Raw genomic sequence first — 16303 nt, 5'->3', positions numbered from 1 at the left:
AGCACTTTGCTATTTGAAAGACCTGTTTCAAAAACTTTTTCTTTCAGCGTTTTATTTAGCCTCACCCTAAAAAGCCCCAAACTGAAGTGGAAGGGGAGAAGGGGAGGGATGAGCCACCTCTGGGCAGCAGCAGGGGAGCAAGCATGCAGCAGCGAGCACCTCAGTATCCAGCACACTGGGGTGAGCCCTACCCTTGCTCGCATGCGGCTCCCTTGCTCAGCCAGGCCAAAACTCTTCTCTGTGGTCTTTAAGAGCAGCACGACTCCTCCATTTCAGGACCACTGACCGTCCCGAGCATCACACTGGGGTTTTCTCTCACCTGCCATCAATAAAAGAGGTCTCACTGCACCAGGCTACCCCTTGGAGATCCCTTTGGCAGGCTGGCATGGCATGTGAAGACTTACAGGCAGGGGGTCAGGGGCTGAAATTGCCTTTCTTTGCCTCTTTTTTACCAGCAAGGGGTGGGGGGAGGCTTTGCCTGCATCCATCATCCCTCATCCCTGCTGCTGGTGGAGGTGGGAGCCGGCAGCAGGCGTGGGCAGTGGGTTGGGTTGTGCCCCAGTGCAGGCACAGGCAGGAGCAATGGGAGCATCCCACCCCCCCGTCCCACCCCATCCCCAGACACCCCGGGGACACTGGAGAGAGCCGTATGGCACCGTGGGGACCCCAGCCCCACACTTCCTTGGGTGGGGGATCCCCATGGGAGCATCTGATGCCGTTAGCAGCACTGGCGCTGCAGCAGGGACATGTTACAAGCAGACAAAGCATCCTGAGTCCCATTCCGCAAACCCCTGCAGCTCTCACCACCCCTCTGCTGCTGTTGGCCACGGCTTGGGTGCAACGCAACTTCTCCTCAACCCCCAAAGGCACTGCCTTCAAAGTACCTCCTCCTCCTATACGTTGCCCCCATTTCCAGCATCTTTGGGTTGAAAAATGGCCGGGGAGGGTTTGGCAGAGGAGCCTCGCGCAGATTATTCAACAATTGTTTCCCATTTTGCGCCCTTGCCTGCCTCATCCTCCAGTAACAATGACGAAGAGCGGCGCGGAGCCAGCGCCCACGGCAGGGGTGTTGAGATCAGGGACAGCACAAAAATATCTTCTCTCTGGAACAAATATTTACCAACCCTTCTGCCTTTTGTTCTTGTGGTTCTCTTTTTTTTTTTTTTTTTTTTCCAGACATTCACTGGCAAAATGTCACACTAAGCAGCAACCCAGAAACTTCGGGGTAGCTGCTTGGCTGCTCTGGGCTTTGTTTTTCTCGCGCACTAATTGTTAATGAATTTCCAGCCATTCAAGCCAATGCAAACCTGTGAGAAAATGATCTTTTCAGCCCTGATTTCAGAGCTTTATGGCGTTTTGCAAAATCCAGGCAGTTGCTGAGCAAACTGTGCATCATCCCGCAGTGTGGGGTGGTGGCGGTGCTGGGGCCATCCCTGTGTGGGATGTGGCAGATCCAGACTGGGAGCTGGGGGAGTCTGAGCTCCCAGCACCTCTCTGGGTGTTTCAGCAGTGTGGTCCCCCCTCCCAGGATGGGGATGGGTTAAATGGGGGTGTATGCCATGGTACCCTCGTCCCTGGCTGGCTCCTCGCAGATAGTCCTTCTCCCCACACTGCCCCATGGCAGGTTTTTCTTGTTTCCCTTCAAAATCATAATCCCTCTCATGTCCACTTTTTATGGCGGCCAAACAAGAGCATGTGTGGGTAATTTATGGCCGTTGTGTTTGAAGAAGGGAGGGGGCAAAAAAACCTCCTCTTCTGGCACATAAACTTATATCTTTGGTTAAAAATTAATCATGGCCATAAAACCCCCATGTAGGAGTGAGCTGAGCTCACCCCATGAGTGCTGTCAGGCTGCTGCCCCGCACTCAGTCACTCCACCGGTCACCATTCCCTCCTGTCCGCCCCGGGATGGCTGCGCTGCCCTCCGCCTGTCCCCACCACCTCCTGCCCCTCTCCCTGGGGCTCTTCCAAGGTGCCGTGGTCCTCTTCTTTGCTCTCTTTGTCACCTATGACAAGCCCTTGGCATGGGCAGAGGATGCCAACTTAGCGGCCAAGCAGCTCCACGGCATCTTCCCCCTCTTCCAGGACATCCAGGTGATGTTGGTGGTAGGGCTGGGGCTTCTGCTGATGTTCCTGCCCCGCTATGGGCTCAGTGCTGTCACCCACAACTTCCTCCTGCTCAACTTCTCCACGCAATGGGCACTGGTGCTGAAGGGCTTGCTGCATCACTTCCAACATGGCCAGGCCCACCTGGACCTCCACAACCTCCTCACTGCCGAGTTTGCTGCTGTGACGGTGCTTATCTCCATGGGAGCCATCCTGGGGAGGACCAGCCCTTGCCAGCTCCTTGTCATGGCTGTCTGTGAAGTCCCCATCTACTTCACCAGCGAGTGGGCCATCATCACCTGTCTGGGCATCCTTGATGTGGGGGGCACCATCACAATCCATGTCTTCTCCTGCTATTTTGGCCTCGGCGTGTCCAAGGCTCTGTTTGGGACGTCACGGCGGCTGGTGCACCCCAAGGAGACCCCAACACCCCGCTCTGACCTCCTGTCCCTTGTGGGTACATTCATCCTCTGGGTTTTCTGGCCCAGCTTCGTGGCTGTCCTCTGCCAACCAGGAGATGCCCAGCATCGTGCCATCCTAAACACCTTCCTGGCCATGAGCGCCAGTGCTGTGACCATGGTGGTGGCCTCCAGCCTGCTGGAGAGGAACAGCAAGCTTAGCCCTGGCCACGTGCAGAACGGCAGCCTGGCTGGCGGGGTGGCCATCGGTGCAGTGGCTGACATGGCCATGCTGCCGGTGGCCGCTCTTGCCCTGGGCAGCCTCTCAGCTGTGGCGTGCATCCTCGGCTTCAGGTTCCTCACCCCACTCCTGGCAAGGAAGCTCACGCTCCAGGACCAGTGCGGCATCCACAATCTCCACGGCTTGCCCGGCATCCTCGGCGCCATGGCCAGTGCTGCGGCCATTCTGGTGGCATCCAAGGACACCTCCGGGTCCCACTTCTCCCAGGAGTCCCCTGTTGGGGGCAATGCCAGCGAGGCGGCAGGGGGACAATGGGGGAACCACGGGGCCGGCAGGCAGGCGCTGTGCCAGGTGGCGGGGCTGGCAGTGGCCATCGGCGGCTCGCTGCTTGCTGGGCTGCTCACCGGCACCGTGCTCCGGCTGCCCTGCCTGGCCCAGCCACCCGAGCAGCTCTGCTTTGATGATGCACTGTATTTTAAGGTCCAGGATCAAGCTGAGAGCTCAGAGCCGGGCAGTACCACTGAGGAAGGAGCCATGGCTCTGAAGGAGAGGGTTTAAGCACTGGCGTGTGTGCTGCCACAGCAAGGTGCCTGGGACTGGCTCAGGGGTCATACCTTTCTGCCCCCATCACCCGCAGGGAACAGCAGGCAGGAAGTGGTGCCTGTGTCCACTCGCTGCTCCATGCCCTGCTCCGGCCGCCGAGGACACGGGCAGGGCCAGGGCAGCACCACAGCACCGGTCGCTCCTCCGTCCTTCTACTCTGCAGCATGAACCCCCTCCTCTGCCTCAGCCACTCCCAGGATCCCTCAAATCCCAGCAACCACTGGAGAAACAACCTGCTCAGGGTGTCTTCCCCCAGATGGCTAATAACCCCTGGCTAACACAGACAGTCTTGCCACAGGGCACCAGCCCCAGCACTGGCTGCTTTGCTCCCGGCGGGCGGTATCACCTGCGGTGCCTGCCCCAACCCTTGGCTCCAGCTCCCACTCAGGACTCCCCTGCCCATGATGGGCAGCACCCGGTGAGGGCTGCCGACTCGCTGCCTGTTCCAGCCATGGCTGTGGCCTCAGCACGGAGCCCGGGACTCAGCATCCATTGCCTGGAGGGTGGAAATGCAGCAGTGGGGTGCTTTGAGATGAGCTGAGGTGGCCCCAGGTGAGTTTACAGGGATAACCTGTGCTGGGCAATCCACTCTCCAGGATAGTTTGCAAAGGGAGGTGCCAGCATTTTTTACCACCAGTGCAGCAAGCAGTAATAAGGACACAGCCCAGGCAAGGAGCCTCGGAGAGAGCCAGGATGTAGGGGGCACATATACCCCACAGCACCCTCATCCCACCCTGAATCTGGGGCCAGGAAAGCTGTGCTGGCATCCCGGGACGCGGGGGGCCCCCAAGGAAGAGCAGCAGCCCCGTCTCATTCCGCCCTGGGCAGCGAGCCGCTTCCACCCTGCGGAGGACAAAGCCTGCGGTCCATCGCTGGCATGTGGCAAGCTGCGAGCGCGGGGCCGCATCCTGCCTGCAGAGCAAGGGCTGTGATTCACATCCCCCCCCATCCATGAGTCACCGCTGCCCCTGCGCCGCCACGGATCCCGCTGCTGCGGAGACAATGTCGGCGATGCTCGTGGGCTCCCGAGGGGGTCGAGGCAACCAAACCCCCTCCAGCACCGGCCACAGGAGCGGGGGTCTCTCAGCACGGTTGGGGGTCCCCAACCCCAAGCTAGCAGGAGCAGGGTTGGATTCCCACTGCCCGGTGCAGCCCCGGGCAGAGCCGACACCAAGAGGGAATGAGGCTGGGGAATTTGCCCTCCAATAATCACAAACAGGCTCAGGAGCCCGGGCGTGTTTGGTTAATTGTTAGAATAAAATATTGCTGAGCTCTGACAAAGGAATCCCACCCCACAGCCTGGCGCGGCCGAACAATGGGCCCCGGCACAGGATGCCATGGGCTGAGCAGTGGGGCTGGGGGCCACGGTGGCAGAAGGCAGCCCGGATCCCCCCGGCCCACAGCCGAGCCCCGGTGGCCCCCCAGATTTTCAGTGGCTTGGCGTGGACATACCCCATGCCAGTGTTGGAGCCATCGTACACCCACTGGCTGGCAGGGACGGGGAGCATGGTCTGGCCAGACCCCTCGACGCTGGGCGTCAAGAGCTGCCAGAGCCAGCGCCCACCCGGGGAGCTGTGATACCATCGGGGCCCACATCGGCAGCATCCAGCCTCAGCGCAAGCTGGTGCTCCTGCTGAGTCCGGCATCCCGGTCCCACTGGCTTCCCCCCATGCCAAGGCCTGCCGGCTCCAACGCCTGGCTCCAGCTCTGGAGGCAGGGAGGAGGGTGTGTGGGGCCAGCGGCGCCCTGGGCTGCAGCCACCCCTTCGTGAAGCAGACGTGGAAGGGAATCAATCACATGCACACATCCATGCACACACACACATAATCACATGGGCACACACGCATACATACATGCACAGATGTATACACGCCTGCACACACACATGCACACTCACATGTATGCACAGCCCTGAGGCTGCAAACCTCTTGCCAGCAGAGGAGGTGGTGGAGCAGGGCAGAGCTGCTTTCCAGCATCACCCAGTCCTTCCCAGCGAGGACGCAGCCTCCCACCCAGCAGCCTGCAGCACCCAGCAGGGGAGTGGGCAATGGGGGCGTGGGGAGGGGGAGCACCCAGAGCTGGGCCTGGGCACTCCCCAGCTGTTGGCTGGCATGTCCTGGCATATGCACCCCGGCACACCACGGCACAATCTGGTCAGCAGATGCCTCCAAAACCAGCAATGGGCCCAGGAAACGGGGGATTCAGCACTTCCCCGCTGCCTGGAGGGACTCAGGCACCCAGTATCCCACAGTTAGGGGTTCATGGACCCACCTGGGCCGTGGCACAGCTCCATGCAGCCCCACTCACGGCCGTTCCCACCCCCCCGGAACCCGCCGTCCTCCAGCTGGAGCCAGGCAGTGATGCCACTGGGTGTGCCGCCCCACGCCCGGCTCTCCCCACTCCTCCAAACCAGCCGCTCTCCAAAGGATGGAGCAGTAAAATATTCAGCAGAGCCCCTAGCGTTTATCACACCGTAAATCTGGGCTTTCAACAGCTTTACGATGCTGCAGGGAGATGGGAGAGAACAAAACGCTGCTCTGCTTCGTCAGACACAGCCTGCGTGTGCCAGTGCCCCCAGCCCTGGGGCTGACAGGGGACAGGCCCCCAGCCCTGCTTGCGAGGGGGATGAGGACCAAAGTGGGGGGCTTGTGTGAGTGAAGGCTCCCCTGGACACCAGCCAGGGGGGCTACTGGCACCCCAGGATGGTGATGGCTCTTCTCCAGTCCAGGGGGAGCTGCATATTGGTGGGACAGTGATGGTGCAAAGGGGCAAAACATACCTCAGCATCGGCTATGCGGAAATATGGCAGCCACTGTCCCCTGGGCACGGTCCCCCAGCACAGTGCCCCGGTACGCTGGCATGCTGCTGCCTCTGAGCTCAGCCTGCAGCTGGATTGGGATGCAGCATGCTGGTTCTGGTAAGAAGCAGCAGTCCCCATCCCTGTCCCCATCCCCACAGCCCCAGCAGCACTCGCCACCAAACCCCCATCTCACGGTGGGCCCCTGCCATGATTGCAAAACAAGCGGTGAGGGGAGGAAGCCGTGATTGCGCTGTTTGCACAGCACTCGGATGCATCTGGCAAGGCAATCAGCCGGCGGTACATGGCACCACATGGGGGTGAGGGCACGGCCGACAAGTCCCCCAGCCCGCACATCAGCTCATGCTCTAGCACACACGTGTGCAGCCTTTGCATGTGCACCAGGTCCTGCCCCGTAGCATGCCCAACCATGTACACAGTATCCCCACACCCGCCCGGACCACGGGCGAGGTAGGTGCTGGCGGGGCGCTGACAGGCTGCCAAGCGGCTGGCACAGCACGGGGGGGGCCACAGCGGCAGTGGCTGCTGGAGCCACATCAGAGCGGCCCCCCTAGAGCAGCTGGGAGCGTGCGGTGCTGCCCTCGAAGGAAATGCGCTCACTCCCATGTGCTGCACACTTGGGTTCGCCTTGCTGCTATTTTTATTTGACTTTTCAGGGCCTGTTTCCTTTTTCCGGCTGTTTTTGCTGTGATTCCACCGTCGCTTCAACCTCACTTTTCCCCTCCCTCCCTTTTGCCTCTTCCTTCACTCTTTCCTTCCTTTCCATGCACTCATTCCTGCCGCCACACTGGGCTCCCTCTACCCCCACCTGGCAGCCGGTGCTCACGGCAAGCTCACAGTGAGTGTGCCAATGCCTGTAGACCCCCGTGAATGCTGAAGCTCACCTCCCACCACCACCAAGCACAACCTCCCCTACTCCCTGCCTGCAGAGGCAGCCGGGATGAGATGCCAGGGGGTTGCACAGACAGCACACAGTGACTTTCCAGCTCCGGGGGCCAGTTATTGCTCTGTTTTATCTGGGAAGGTGCTGACGGGTCAGTGGCAAAGGGGGGGGGCTTTGCTCCAGCCTTGACGCAGAAGGCGGCAGTGAGTCACCTCCCAAGCCACCGTCCCGCTCGAGCCGGTGCACAAGCCACCGTGTTCCACCGGCGTGTTGCCGTCGTTCTGGCCGTGCCGCAGGACCGCAGCATGACCACAAAGCCCCAGCAGGACCCCAAGCTCCATCCGCAGGGAAGGATGCATCAATAGGGCTATTTTGGGATGCTGGCGGGATGCAGGGGGGGTGTTGTTATATTTGGGGGTGGTGGTTGGGATGAGACAGGGAATAAGAAAGAAAACTCAAAGCTAAACCAGTGAAACCCCCACTGTGGAGGCAGCAGAAAGGGCAGGATGAGAAAAAGGCAGAGTTTAATCCTGGTTCCCCCTCCTTGGGCACCCTGAGGACTAGGATGGAGCTTGGAGGAAGGAGTCCAGTCATGGTGGGGCCAGTCAGGGAGGAGCGTGGCACCAGAGGCAGCATGGTGCAGCTCCGGGAGGCCACCAGCATCGGGATGTGCTGAACCGCGGCTCCCCGGATGGGCCCCGCTCCTGGCGCCAGCCTGCCCCATGCCATGCAGACGGCATCTCCCCGGGGCTCACGGGCCTGATCCTGCTACACACCCATGGGCCCTGGCGGGACCCCACAAGAACAGGGGCCCCAGCCCCGCTCTTGCCACCAAACAAGGGTCCTTGTCATGCCCCAAGCGTGGGGGCCCTGGTATGCCCGGGGGGACCTCTCCTACCCACACCTGGTAATGCAGCCCCCCAGGCTTCTCTCCCAGCCCAGGTCCCAGAGGCTGGGTGTGAATAAGGACTGCCAAGAGCATCCCCTGCCCTCCCCTCCCTGCATCACCTGCCTCAGCCAGCTGCTTGAGCCCCTGGAGAAACCCCCAGGGAAAGGCGCCCCCCCCATCCCCTCCAAGGTGCATGGGCTGGGGTCCCACTCGTCGGCAGCACCCACTGCCTCCCCCCAGGACCGGGGAGGTTGGCTGAGGCCCTGGTGGGGATGGGGCCAGGGGATGCCGGCGTGGCTGTGGGCCAGGCGAGAGCCATGGCCGTGGTCCAGGCGGCCGCGTGGCCCTGTCCGTGGGGACACACGGCCGTGGGCAGCCGTCCGGCTCTGCTCAGCACACACAGCCCACTGCTGCCACCTCGTGTCCTCGACAGACGTCCCCACAGCCACACAGCCCGGGCTGGCCCGGCTCACGGCTGTGACAGAGTCCTCCCGGCTGGAGAGGGGCTGGGGAAACTGAGGCAGGGGCGCAACGGGAGCCTTCCTTCCCCGGCCGCTGCTCCAGCCCTGCCCGCAGCTTGGGGAGGGGGAATTGCCCCCCAGCAAAGCAGGTCCTGCAGGAGAGCCCTGTCCTCCACCATCCACCCACCAGCTTAAGCATGCAGGATGGAGCCCCATGGGCCAGGGATGCAGGCACGGCAGGCAGAGACAGGATGCTACGGTGACCACTGCTGCTGCCCGCTTCTTACCAGGCTTGCATGGCCTACACCATGCCAGCTCCACCCACAAAACAAAAGCCCCAGGGTCACCAGATAAAGCACCCAAAGGGCTTCAAGGGAAGGAGAGGTTTTATTTCTGGCTTCCCAGAGACTGTTTGCCACCCAACAGGGGAGCGGGGCCCCCGGCCAGGGTGCTGGCAGAGCGTGGTGATGAGGGAGGATGTTCCTCATCTCACCAAACCCCCACGTACCTCCAGGCTCAGCTTGCTGGGGGTGCCAGAGTACCCACAGTGCCGGGCAGCCGGGTCCTTTCGCAGTACTTCCCATCCCAGAAGCCGAGCCTTTGTCTTGAGCCCCCACAGCTGCCTGAGGTTTTGCTGTTTATCAGCGGACACCGGCGCTCCCCAGGCTTCCAGTGATGCACCCAGGTTTCCCCGTCCACTGCGGGTGCCTGGCTGCTCCTCCTGTCCCAGCAGCGCACTAGGGATGTGTGTCCCTCTCTGCAGCCTGGCCATCCTCAGAGCCATGTGGAAGTGCAGGAGTCCTGCTTTCAGCAGAGACCTCCAAGCCATGGCCCTGCACATCGTCTTTCTGCCCCAAAAAGCAACCGTCGTCCCCAAGGAAGTAGCAGGTGATGCAGGACCAGGAGCATCACAGAAATCCAATGCCTTGCCTCCTTTTTTCAGCTCTTTCCCTTCTTCTCCCCGACGTTTCTGTTGTTCCAGCTTCCTGCCACAGCCATCCCATAGAAAACCAATCTGCCAGCCCCCACTGTGTGTGAGGGTCTGGTCCCCAGGTTACACTTGAAACAGGAGGACGAATTCAACTCGGGCACCCACTTGTAGCAACTCCGCTGCCTTCAGGGTTGAATTTGCCCCAGGTTTCCAAACAAGACACTGGCAGCCACAGTGCCGGGGCAGTGCATCCCTCCGGCATGTGGCGAGAGCGTCCCTACGAGTACCGCGGGGCACGGCGGGGTGTGTGCAGGGCGTAGAGCTTCTCCCAGCAGGTCGCCAGCTTCTCTGCCTTCCTCCCAATCTCCCGCAGCTGCTTCCTTCTGCGGCCAGGTCCGCTGCGCTGGGGCTGTGCTGGGATGCGCGACGGGCTCTGTGGTCAGCGTGCCAAGGGAGCAGAAACACCCCACCACCACCACACAGGCATTAGTGGGGGGGACAAAAGCCACCGCACCAGCATTGAGGATGCACCTGGGACATCACACCCCATGCACGTGGGGTTTGTGTGGACAAAGCTGCAGGTTGGGGTGGCCAAACTGCCCGGGACCTCAGCAAGGACGTACTCTCAGGTCCCCAGGGGTCCCCAGAGTTGGCCATGCCCCCCCAACACCGGCAGCATGCACCTCATGGCACATCCAGGGGGCAAGGCAGATGGCCAAGCTGCGTCTGCAGGCAGCTTTCCAGACCAGCAGTACCTCCATCCCACACCAGCACACCCCCAGCAGGGTTAGCCCTGGCCATGGTGGAGAGGATAACCCCAGCACCACGCTGGAGCCAGGCAGAGCTGGAGAGCTGGCATTTCACTGTGCTGGGGTTTCCCTGCTAGTTAATGTGTTGCTGGCAGCTGCTATAGGGGATCCTCCCAGCCAGGGTTTCTCCAGTAGAGCCCTGGGGGAGCCCAGACCAGTTCTTGCCTATAAGTACCAAGGCACAAGAGCCAGACTGGGTGTGTCCACCCACTGGGTCACCATCCCACCGGGACAAGGCTCTGTGTTCCCATTATGGCACAAACCCACTTGGGAGCTGGTGGTAAAAACCCACCAGCCTGTCCCATGGTGCCACAGTCAGACTTCCCACACCAGCCAGTTTAGAGCACCCTGGGACGTGCTGTCAGCATCCTCCAGCACTGACCTTCACCCCTGGGATGCTGTGGGCAGAACCTGGAGATCCCTCATGCGCAGCCAGGAGGGTGCACAACAGGGCAGGCTCTGCCCGCAGCCCATGTGCTGGGGAACTGGGAGTCACTGGGGTGACTGGGAAGGGGCAGGACTCCCACCTTGCTGATTTTCCTGCAGTTTTCCCTGAGCACGAAGTCAGTGTTTCTGGCCACCTTCCACACTGCCAGCTCCTCGGGGCCACGCAGGGTGCCAGCCGCCACCTCCCGCAGGGACATGCTGATGTTGTAGATGGAGAGCAGGATCTTCTGGTCCTGGAGAGGAGAAAAGCACACATCCCCAGGCGGGGGGGGGGGGCTTGATAGCTCCCCGGGGGCTCAGCTCACACGATGCCCAACCCTTTGTGCTCACCTTGTCAGAACGACAAGCTGGCCCAGACCTTCTGCTCCTGTCTTCCAACCCACTCAGGTTTTTCTAAAGAAATAAAGCAAGAAGATCAGGCACCCTGAAGCATCCGTCCCTCCCACACAGGGCAGGAACCCCTCATTTAAACAGTGTTCTCCCTGGAAACAGCAGCAAAGTGGCCAACCCCATGCTAAGCTTTCCAGGCTCATCCCTCCCCACCCACATCCCGCAGCTGGGTCACATCCAGCTTGGCAGCTTCCCCGGAGTGGGGAGGCAGGGTCCCAGCTCACCAGGTTCTGGATCTCATGGAAGATGACAGCACGGTACTGCCGGAGGATTTTGGTGATGCTGCACCTCTTCCCTCTGCTTAGCACAGCAATGAGTAGGAGGAGCAGAACAGTGCAGGAGAGTGCCCGGGGGAGAATCTGCACAGGGAAGGGCTCCATGTCAGCCAGGGGGAAGCTGGGGATGAAGGGATGCTCCAGACTGCCTTCAGCCCTCACCACAAGCCTCCGTCAGACCTCTTCTCCCCTCTGCAGACACAGTGCATGCAGGAGGGAAAGCACCTGCCCTTCCTCCAGAGGACAAGTTCCCAGCCCAGCTGTCTCCTTTTGGAGTAAAGCTCCTCAGAAACTGCTCCAGCTTCATCCTAGTCCAGGCAGTGCTCCCCACGGCACCCACTGAGCTCTCTCCAGTACAGCAGCTCAGTAATCAGCCCAGAGCTGTGGCAGGGACCTTTGTAGGTCTATAGGATCTGTCCCCAAGCTCTCTGTCCCAACAAGGTCCCCAGTACCTCCCCAACTTGTGGCATTTCAAGCCCAGGCCCTCAACCACCAAAATTCAAGGGAAGTAGAAAGGGACTTGCCCTACCCTTTGAAGAGGAGCAGGAGGCAGCAAGCTGCCTGGCTCCCCACCAGCCAACCTCTGCACCTCAACATGAATGGGTTGGGGCACCCTCGGAAGGATGGTCTCCACACCTCTGCAAACCCCACAGCACAGAGTTATGCAGCATTTTTCCAGCTCCTACACAGCCCCCACCCATCCCAGGCTCGGGTGCCCTCATGCAAGAGCCAGATAGAAGCAGCACAAGCACTTGCTCTTGCCAGCGCGTCCCGGCTTCCTCCGAGCCTCCCAGCTCCAAGCCTTCCCGGCAGCCCCGAGACGGCCCCAGCAGAGAGGGGAAACCCAAGCGCTTGACATCTGAGCTGGCGGGGGAGCACGGGGAGTGGGTGGCCGGACCCTCCGAGGGATGAGTCCCAGGGCTTTGAATAAAAGCCAGCACAACCTCAGGTGACCGGGACTGGGGATATTTGAGCAGTCCCACAGCAGCAGGGCAAGGATGGGAAGCCCGACACATGCACATCATCTGCCAGGAAAGAAGCCCAACAGCATTCCACATCTCCGCATTGCTGAGAGATGGCACAGCGCTGCGGCCCCATCCTGGCATCAGGGCATTTCTATCATCTCCCACTTGCAGGAAAAGCCCCCAAAATTCCCCTCTGTCCCCCTCTCTCTGGGCGTCAGGTCTGGGCAGGCAGAAAGCAGCTCAGATCCTTCCAAATATGTAACCCCTGCATGGCAGCCAAGGCGCACAAAGAGGAAGGGGCAGGCAGCTCGCTCTGCTGCCGGCATCTGCCTGCCCCGAGCCCCAGCTCGCGTCTTGGCAGGTTTGCTGTTGTCCCAGCCATGTCTGCCTCTCGGGCTTGGCTTTTTGCTCAGAGAAGCTGGAAGGAAGAAGTTCCCTTGCTAGAATCTGAGCTCAGGCAGACGCCATCCATTCTGGCCTTCAGTGGGAACCTGGAGGGTCTGTTTGTAAAACCTGCAACCGCTCTGTGCTCCCTGCTGCATAAAGGGCTGGTCCCAGCTCCAAAAGGGTGAGGAAAACTTCTCTCACCCTCCCGCTCCCATAGCTTAACAGGAATGATAGCAGCTTAACACAAGGTGGACCCCAACATGCCGCAAGTCTGGGAACCCACAGACACAGGCATCACCTTGGACCAGAAGCACATGCGAGGAGATGAGCAAATCCACATGCAGCTGGTACAAATCCCACTGGGCTCTTCAGCTTCCATAATTACCACGTGCCTTCCATGCAGGAAAGAGCCTCCCTGCACTTCTGGCTTTGCTGTCTGCAAACTCACAGAGAGATCTTGCCCCTGAGGTGGTTCAGCAGAGAGCCAAAGGTATAATCCTCAGGGACACCAAAGGAGAGTGCTGCTTCCATGAGGACACCCTGTCCAAAGTCTAAGGGTTGCTCTCAGGAAGCCTCCGCCACTGGGAAGACAAGGCCATGCAATTTTACCATTAAACTGGGAATGACTTCCCTGAAGTGGCTCATTAAACAATTGGGACCAAATCCCAGGGGAAAGCACGCCATTTACAGCATTTCCAGGCAGCTGAGCCTGGCACTGGGCTCTCAGTCCTTACCACGGGAGGAAGTGCAGCCTGCAGTTAAAAACGCTCAGCGAGCAGCTGGGACAGGAGCTCAGAGGGTGCAGTAGGTGCTTCCCACCACCCCCATAGAGAGCAGGGGAGCAGCAGTGACAAGAGAGGGATGCAGGGGAGAGACAAAGCCGGCAAACCCCAGTCCTGGCCATTGCTTCCTACCCTTCAGGATGCAGAAAGATAAGTTCAGCGGCTGATTTTGGGTTGTTCCTTTTCCCCTTGCTCCCATCCCCACAGCAGCAAGCTATAGGCAGGCAGGGCAGCTCTGGGATTTGGCACATCCCTTCCCATGGAGGGCTGGCAGGGAAGGAGCAGCCAGGGGAGCATGGGTGCAGGATGTCCACAGCCTGCTCTGCCTGGTAGGGGAAGCTAATCTCTTCCTCGGCTCTAATCCTCCAGCAAATACAGGAGATAAGGGAAATCACCATTATTGATAGAGCAGCTCCTGGTGGCACTCGTGCTAGCCCCGGCCACCCAGGCCACGAGGGGCAACGCCAGCTACCTAATCAGGAGCCCCACTGGGGTCCCCAGGTCCTTCCAGCCAGATGGACCCTCTCCCTGACACCCTCCTATCCAAAGGGACCCTGCCAGCACCCACAGCCCCACCCAGCACCTGCTGCAGCCCCAGGCAGGGACAGACCTTCTGCTCTCCCCCTTGGGACCGGCCGGGTCCAAGCCCCGGCCAGGCCACAGCAGCCCGGTCCCTCTGGACCAGCCCTCCAAGCTGGACCGGAGCCCCTTCCCCACCGGCTGACAGCTCCATCCCGCCGCGACCCTCCCAGCCGGACCCAAGCCCCATCCCGACCCCCAGCCCAGCCCCGTTCCGACTGGTCCAAGCCCTTTCCCGGCCGGACCGGCCCCATCCCCACCAGTTCGAGTCCCTTTCCCGGCTGGACCAGCCCCTTCCCGGCCGGTCCAAGCCCCGTCCCAGGAGAACCAGCCGCGTGTCCCGGGGGGTCCCAAGCCGCACCCCGGCTGCTGCAAGTCCCCCCCCCCGGTGGCGGCGACCCCATCCCGGCTGTGCGGGGGGACTGCGGTCCGGCGGCAGGGTCCGGGCGCTGGGGGGGATGGGGGTGCGGGCCGCCCCCGCCCACAGCTCCGCGACCCCCGGGCGGGGAAGAGGAAAGGGCCCCGGCGCACTCACCATGGAGCCCCGCGGGCACTGGGGGGGCCGCCGGCGCGGACCCTGCGGTGGCGGCTCCCGGGGAGCCCGGCCCGGCCCGGCCCCTACGCCGCGTCCCGCTCCGCCGGGGACCGCGGTTTGAACTTGGCTCCACGGTGGGAGGGGACGGGACACGGCGGCCACACCGCCGGCGGCCCGGCCCCCGCGGGGGAGTGCTGCCCCGGCGGCTCCGGCATCGCCTCCCGGCCCCCCCCGGGCCACCGGCTGCTGCCCCCGGGCGAGCAGGGCAGGGGTCCGGCTCTCGGCGAGCAGCCGTGGCCCAGGGGTCCCTCTGCGCTGAAGGGCCCTAAGGGGCCAGCACAGGCGGCTCCCCTCGGCCTTCCGCACCCGGAGTCCAAACCCCGCCGCGTTCCTACACCAGAGCAGGGCAGGGGAAAGGTGGAGCAGGGCAGGGGCTGTATCTCGTGCTGCGAAGGTGTGCCAGAGGCCAGGAACGCAGACCACCCTGAGTTTCGATCTCTGTTAGTGTTGATCGTTATCATTCTGGAGCCCTGGTCAGTGCTCACAACCACGCGTCGCATACAACAGAGCGACTGTTCCATGTGAGACCCCTGCAATACCTACACATGCCCTGTGCTCCTGTGCTGGCAGCCGAAGGCCGCTCCTGTTTCCCCTGTGGGTTTTGAACAGGCACATCAACAGAACACGGCCATGACTCCATTTGGATTGCTTTTGTATAAGACGCAATGGAAAGAAGTGAACCGACATGACCGAGGCCCCACTGAAGAGTAGAGCGTGTGTGTTTGAGGTAAAACAAATGGCTGAATAATCCAGCTCTTCTCAGCTTGGCAAGAATGTTCCTCCGTGGGAAGTGGGAATGGCAGCATACACAACATACCGCTGAAGACAGGACCCATATAACTTGTTTATTGAGCTCTATAATTGGTGGCTCTAAACTTTGTAGGTGCCATAATCCATTTAAAAAACACAGAGACATCTACAAACATTAAAAGGCTCTAAGATTGATGGCCCCTTTTATCTAAAAACCCTAAGCCGAGCAACGTAACCCCCCTGGGCCAAGGGACAGGGAAGCCACAGGCACAAGGAGCAGGTGGCAGCAGGAGCTGGTGCTGTGAGGACACGGTGCAGCACCCAGCTCTGCTCCCCTTGCCCCGGGTTTCCAGCACACCTCTGTGTGCAGCGCTGGGAAACAAACTCTTCTTTCACCGCCCACAAGGCGCAACTCCCCATCAAGTCCTTCCCCCGCGTTCTCAATCCCAGGGCTCTTGGGTAGCCTTCCCCAACAAACCGTGAAGGGAGGTGGTGCTGCCACCTGAGCAAGGGGCAGGGGAAGCACAGATCCTGGTCAGTGGGTGCACACACAGCATTTGGCTCAAGAAAGATGCTCCCAACACTTGTAACGAGTCAGGAGTCTCTCCAGCGAGAAAAGCCATGCCACTGCGGTCCCAACTGTCCCTCCCCGTCTCAATTCCACAGCCACCAAGCGAGAGCACCACAGGGCAGAGGAATTTACATACCCCCTGCACCCAGCTTTCCCAAGCACATCACTACGCTAGGAAGCGCCACAGCAACCAAAACGCTGTGTTCCCTTCCCAGAGAAGCGGGATACAGTCCCCATGTCCGAGCACTTACACAATTCACATTATGGAGGAAAAGCAAAGGCATGTGAGAAGCACGAGGGGCTGAAGGACAGCACGCATCAAAAACTATTTTTCAGCTTTTTTTCTCCTGCAGTTTCTGGCTCAGTCTTGAAATCCTTGTCCAGCCATGGACCCTTCCCATATGTCTACCCTCTCCTTTTCGT

At 60.8% G+C, this 16303-nt stretch overlaps 1 protein-coding gene and 1 pseudogene across 1 annotated transcript; one reads left to right on the top strand and one right to left on the bottom strand.

Moving 5' to 3' along the window:
- The first annotated feature begins 1729 nt into the window (after positions 1-1729).
- Positions 1730-4616, top strand: LOC142063973 (ammonium transporter Rh type A pseudogene; annotated as a pseudogene).
- Positions 4617-8769: 4153 nt separating this feature from the next.
- Positions 8770-14577, bottom strand: C13H20orf204 (chromosome 13 C20orf204 homolog). The gene is made up of 5 exons (XM_075108445.1): positions 14500-14577; positions 11201-11335; positions 10917-10979; positions 10667-10819; positions 8770-9763 (listed from the first exon to the last, which is right to left on the bottom strand). The coding sequence occupies exons 1-5, from the start codon at positions 14500-14502 to the stop codon at positions 9608-9610; spliced, it is 510 nt and encodes a 169-aa protein (XP_074964546.1). The 5' UTR covers positions 14503-14577; the 3' UTR covers positions 8770-9607.
- Positions 14578-16303: the final 1726 nt, after the last annotated feature.

Source organism: Phalacrocorax aristotelis, chromosome 13, assembly GCF_949628215.1.
Source record: "Phalacrocorax aristotelis chromosome 13, bGulAri2.1, whole genome shotgun sequence".
Taxonomy (NCBI): Eukaryota; Metazoa; Chordata; class Aves; order Suliformes; family Phalacrocoracidae; genus Phalacrocorax; species Phalacrocorax aristotelis.
The sequence above is the reverse complement of the archived record's forward strand: the minus strand, read 5'-3'. Positions and strand labels throughout refer to the sequence as shown.

What these genes read in the sequence shown, in the direction of transcription:
- C13H20orf204 (XM_075108445.1), bottom strand. An exon ending in TCCATGAGATCCAGAACCTG is followed by an intron (nt 10,980 to 11,200) that starts GTGAGCTGGGAC and finishes TTATTTCTTTAG; the next exon opens with AAAAACCTGAGTGGGTTGGA. An exon ending in CAGCTTGTCGTTCTGACAAG is followed by an intron (nt 10,820 to 10,916) that starts GTGAGCACAAAG and finishes TCTCCTCTCCAG; the next exon opens with GACCAGAAGATCCTGCTCTC.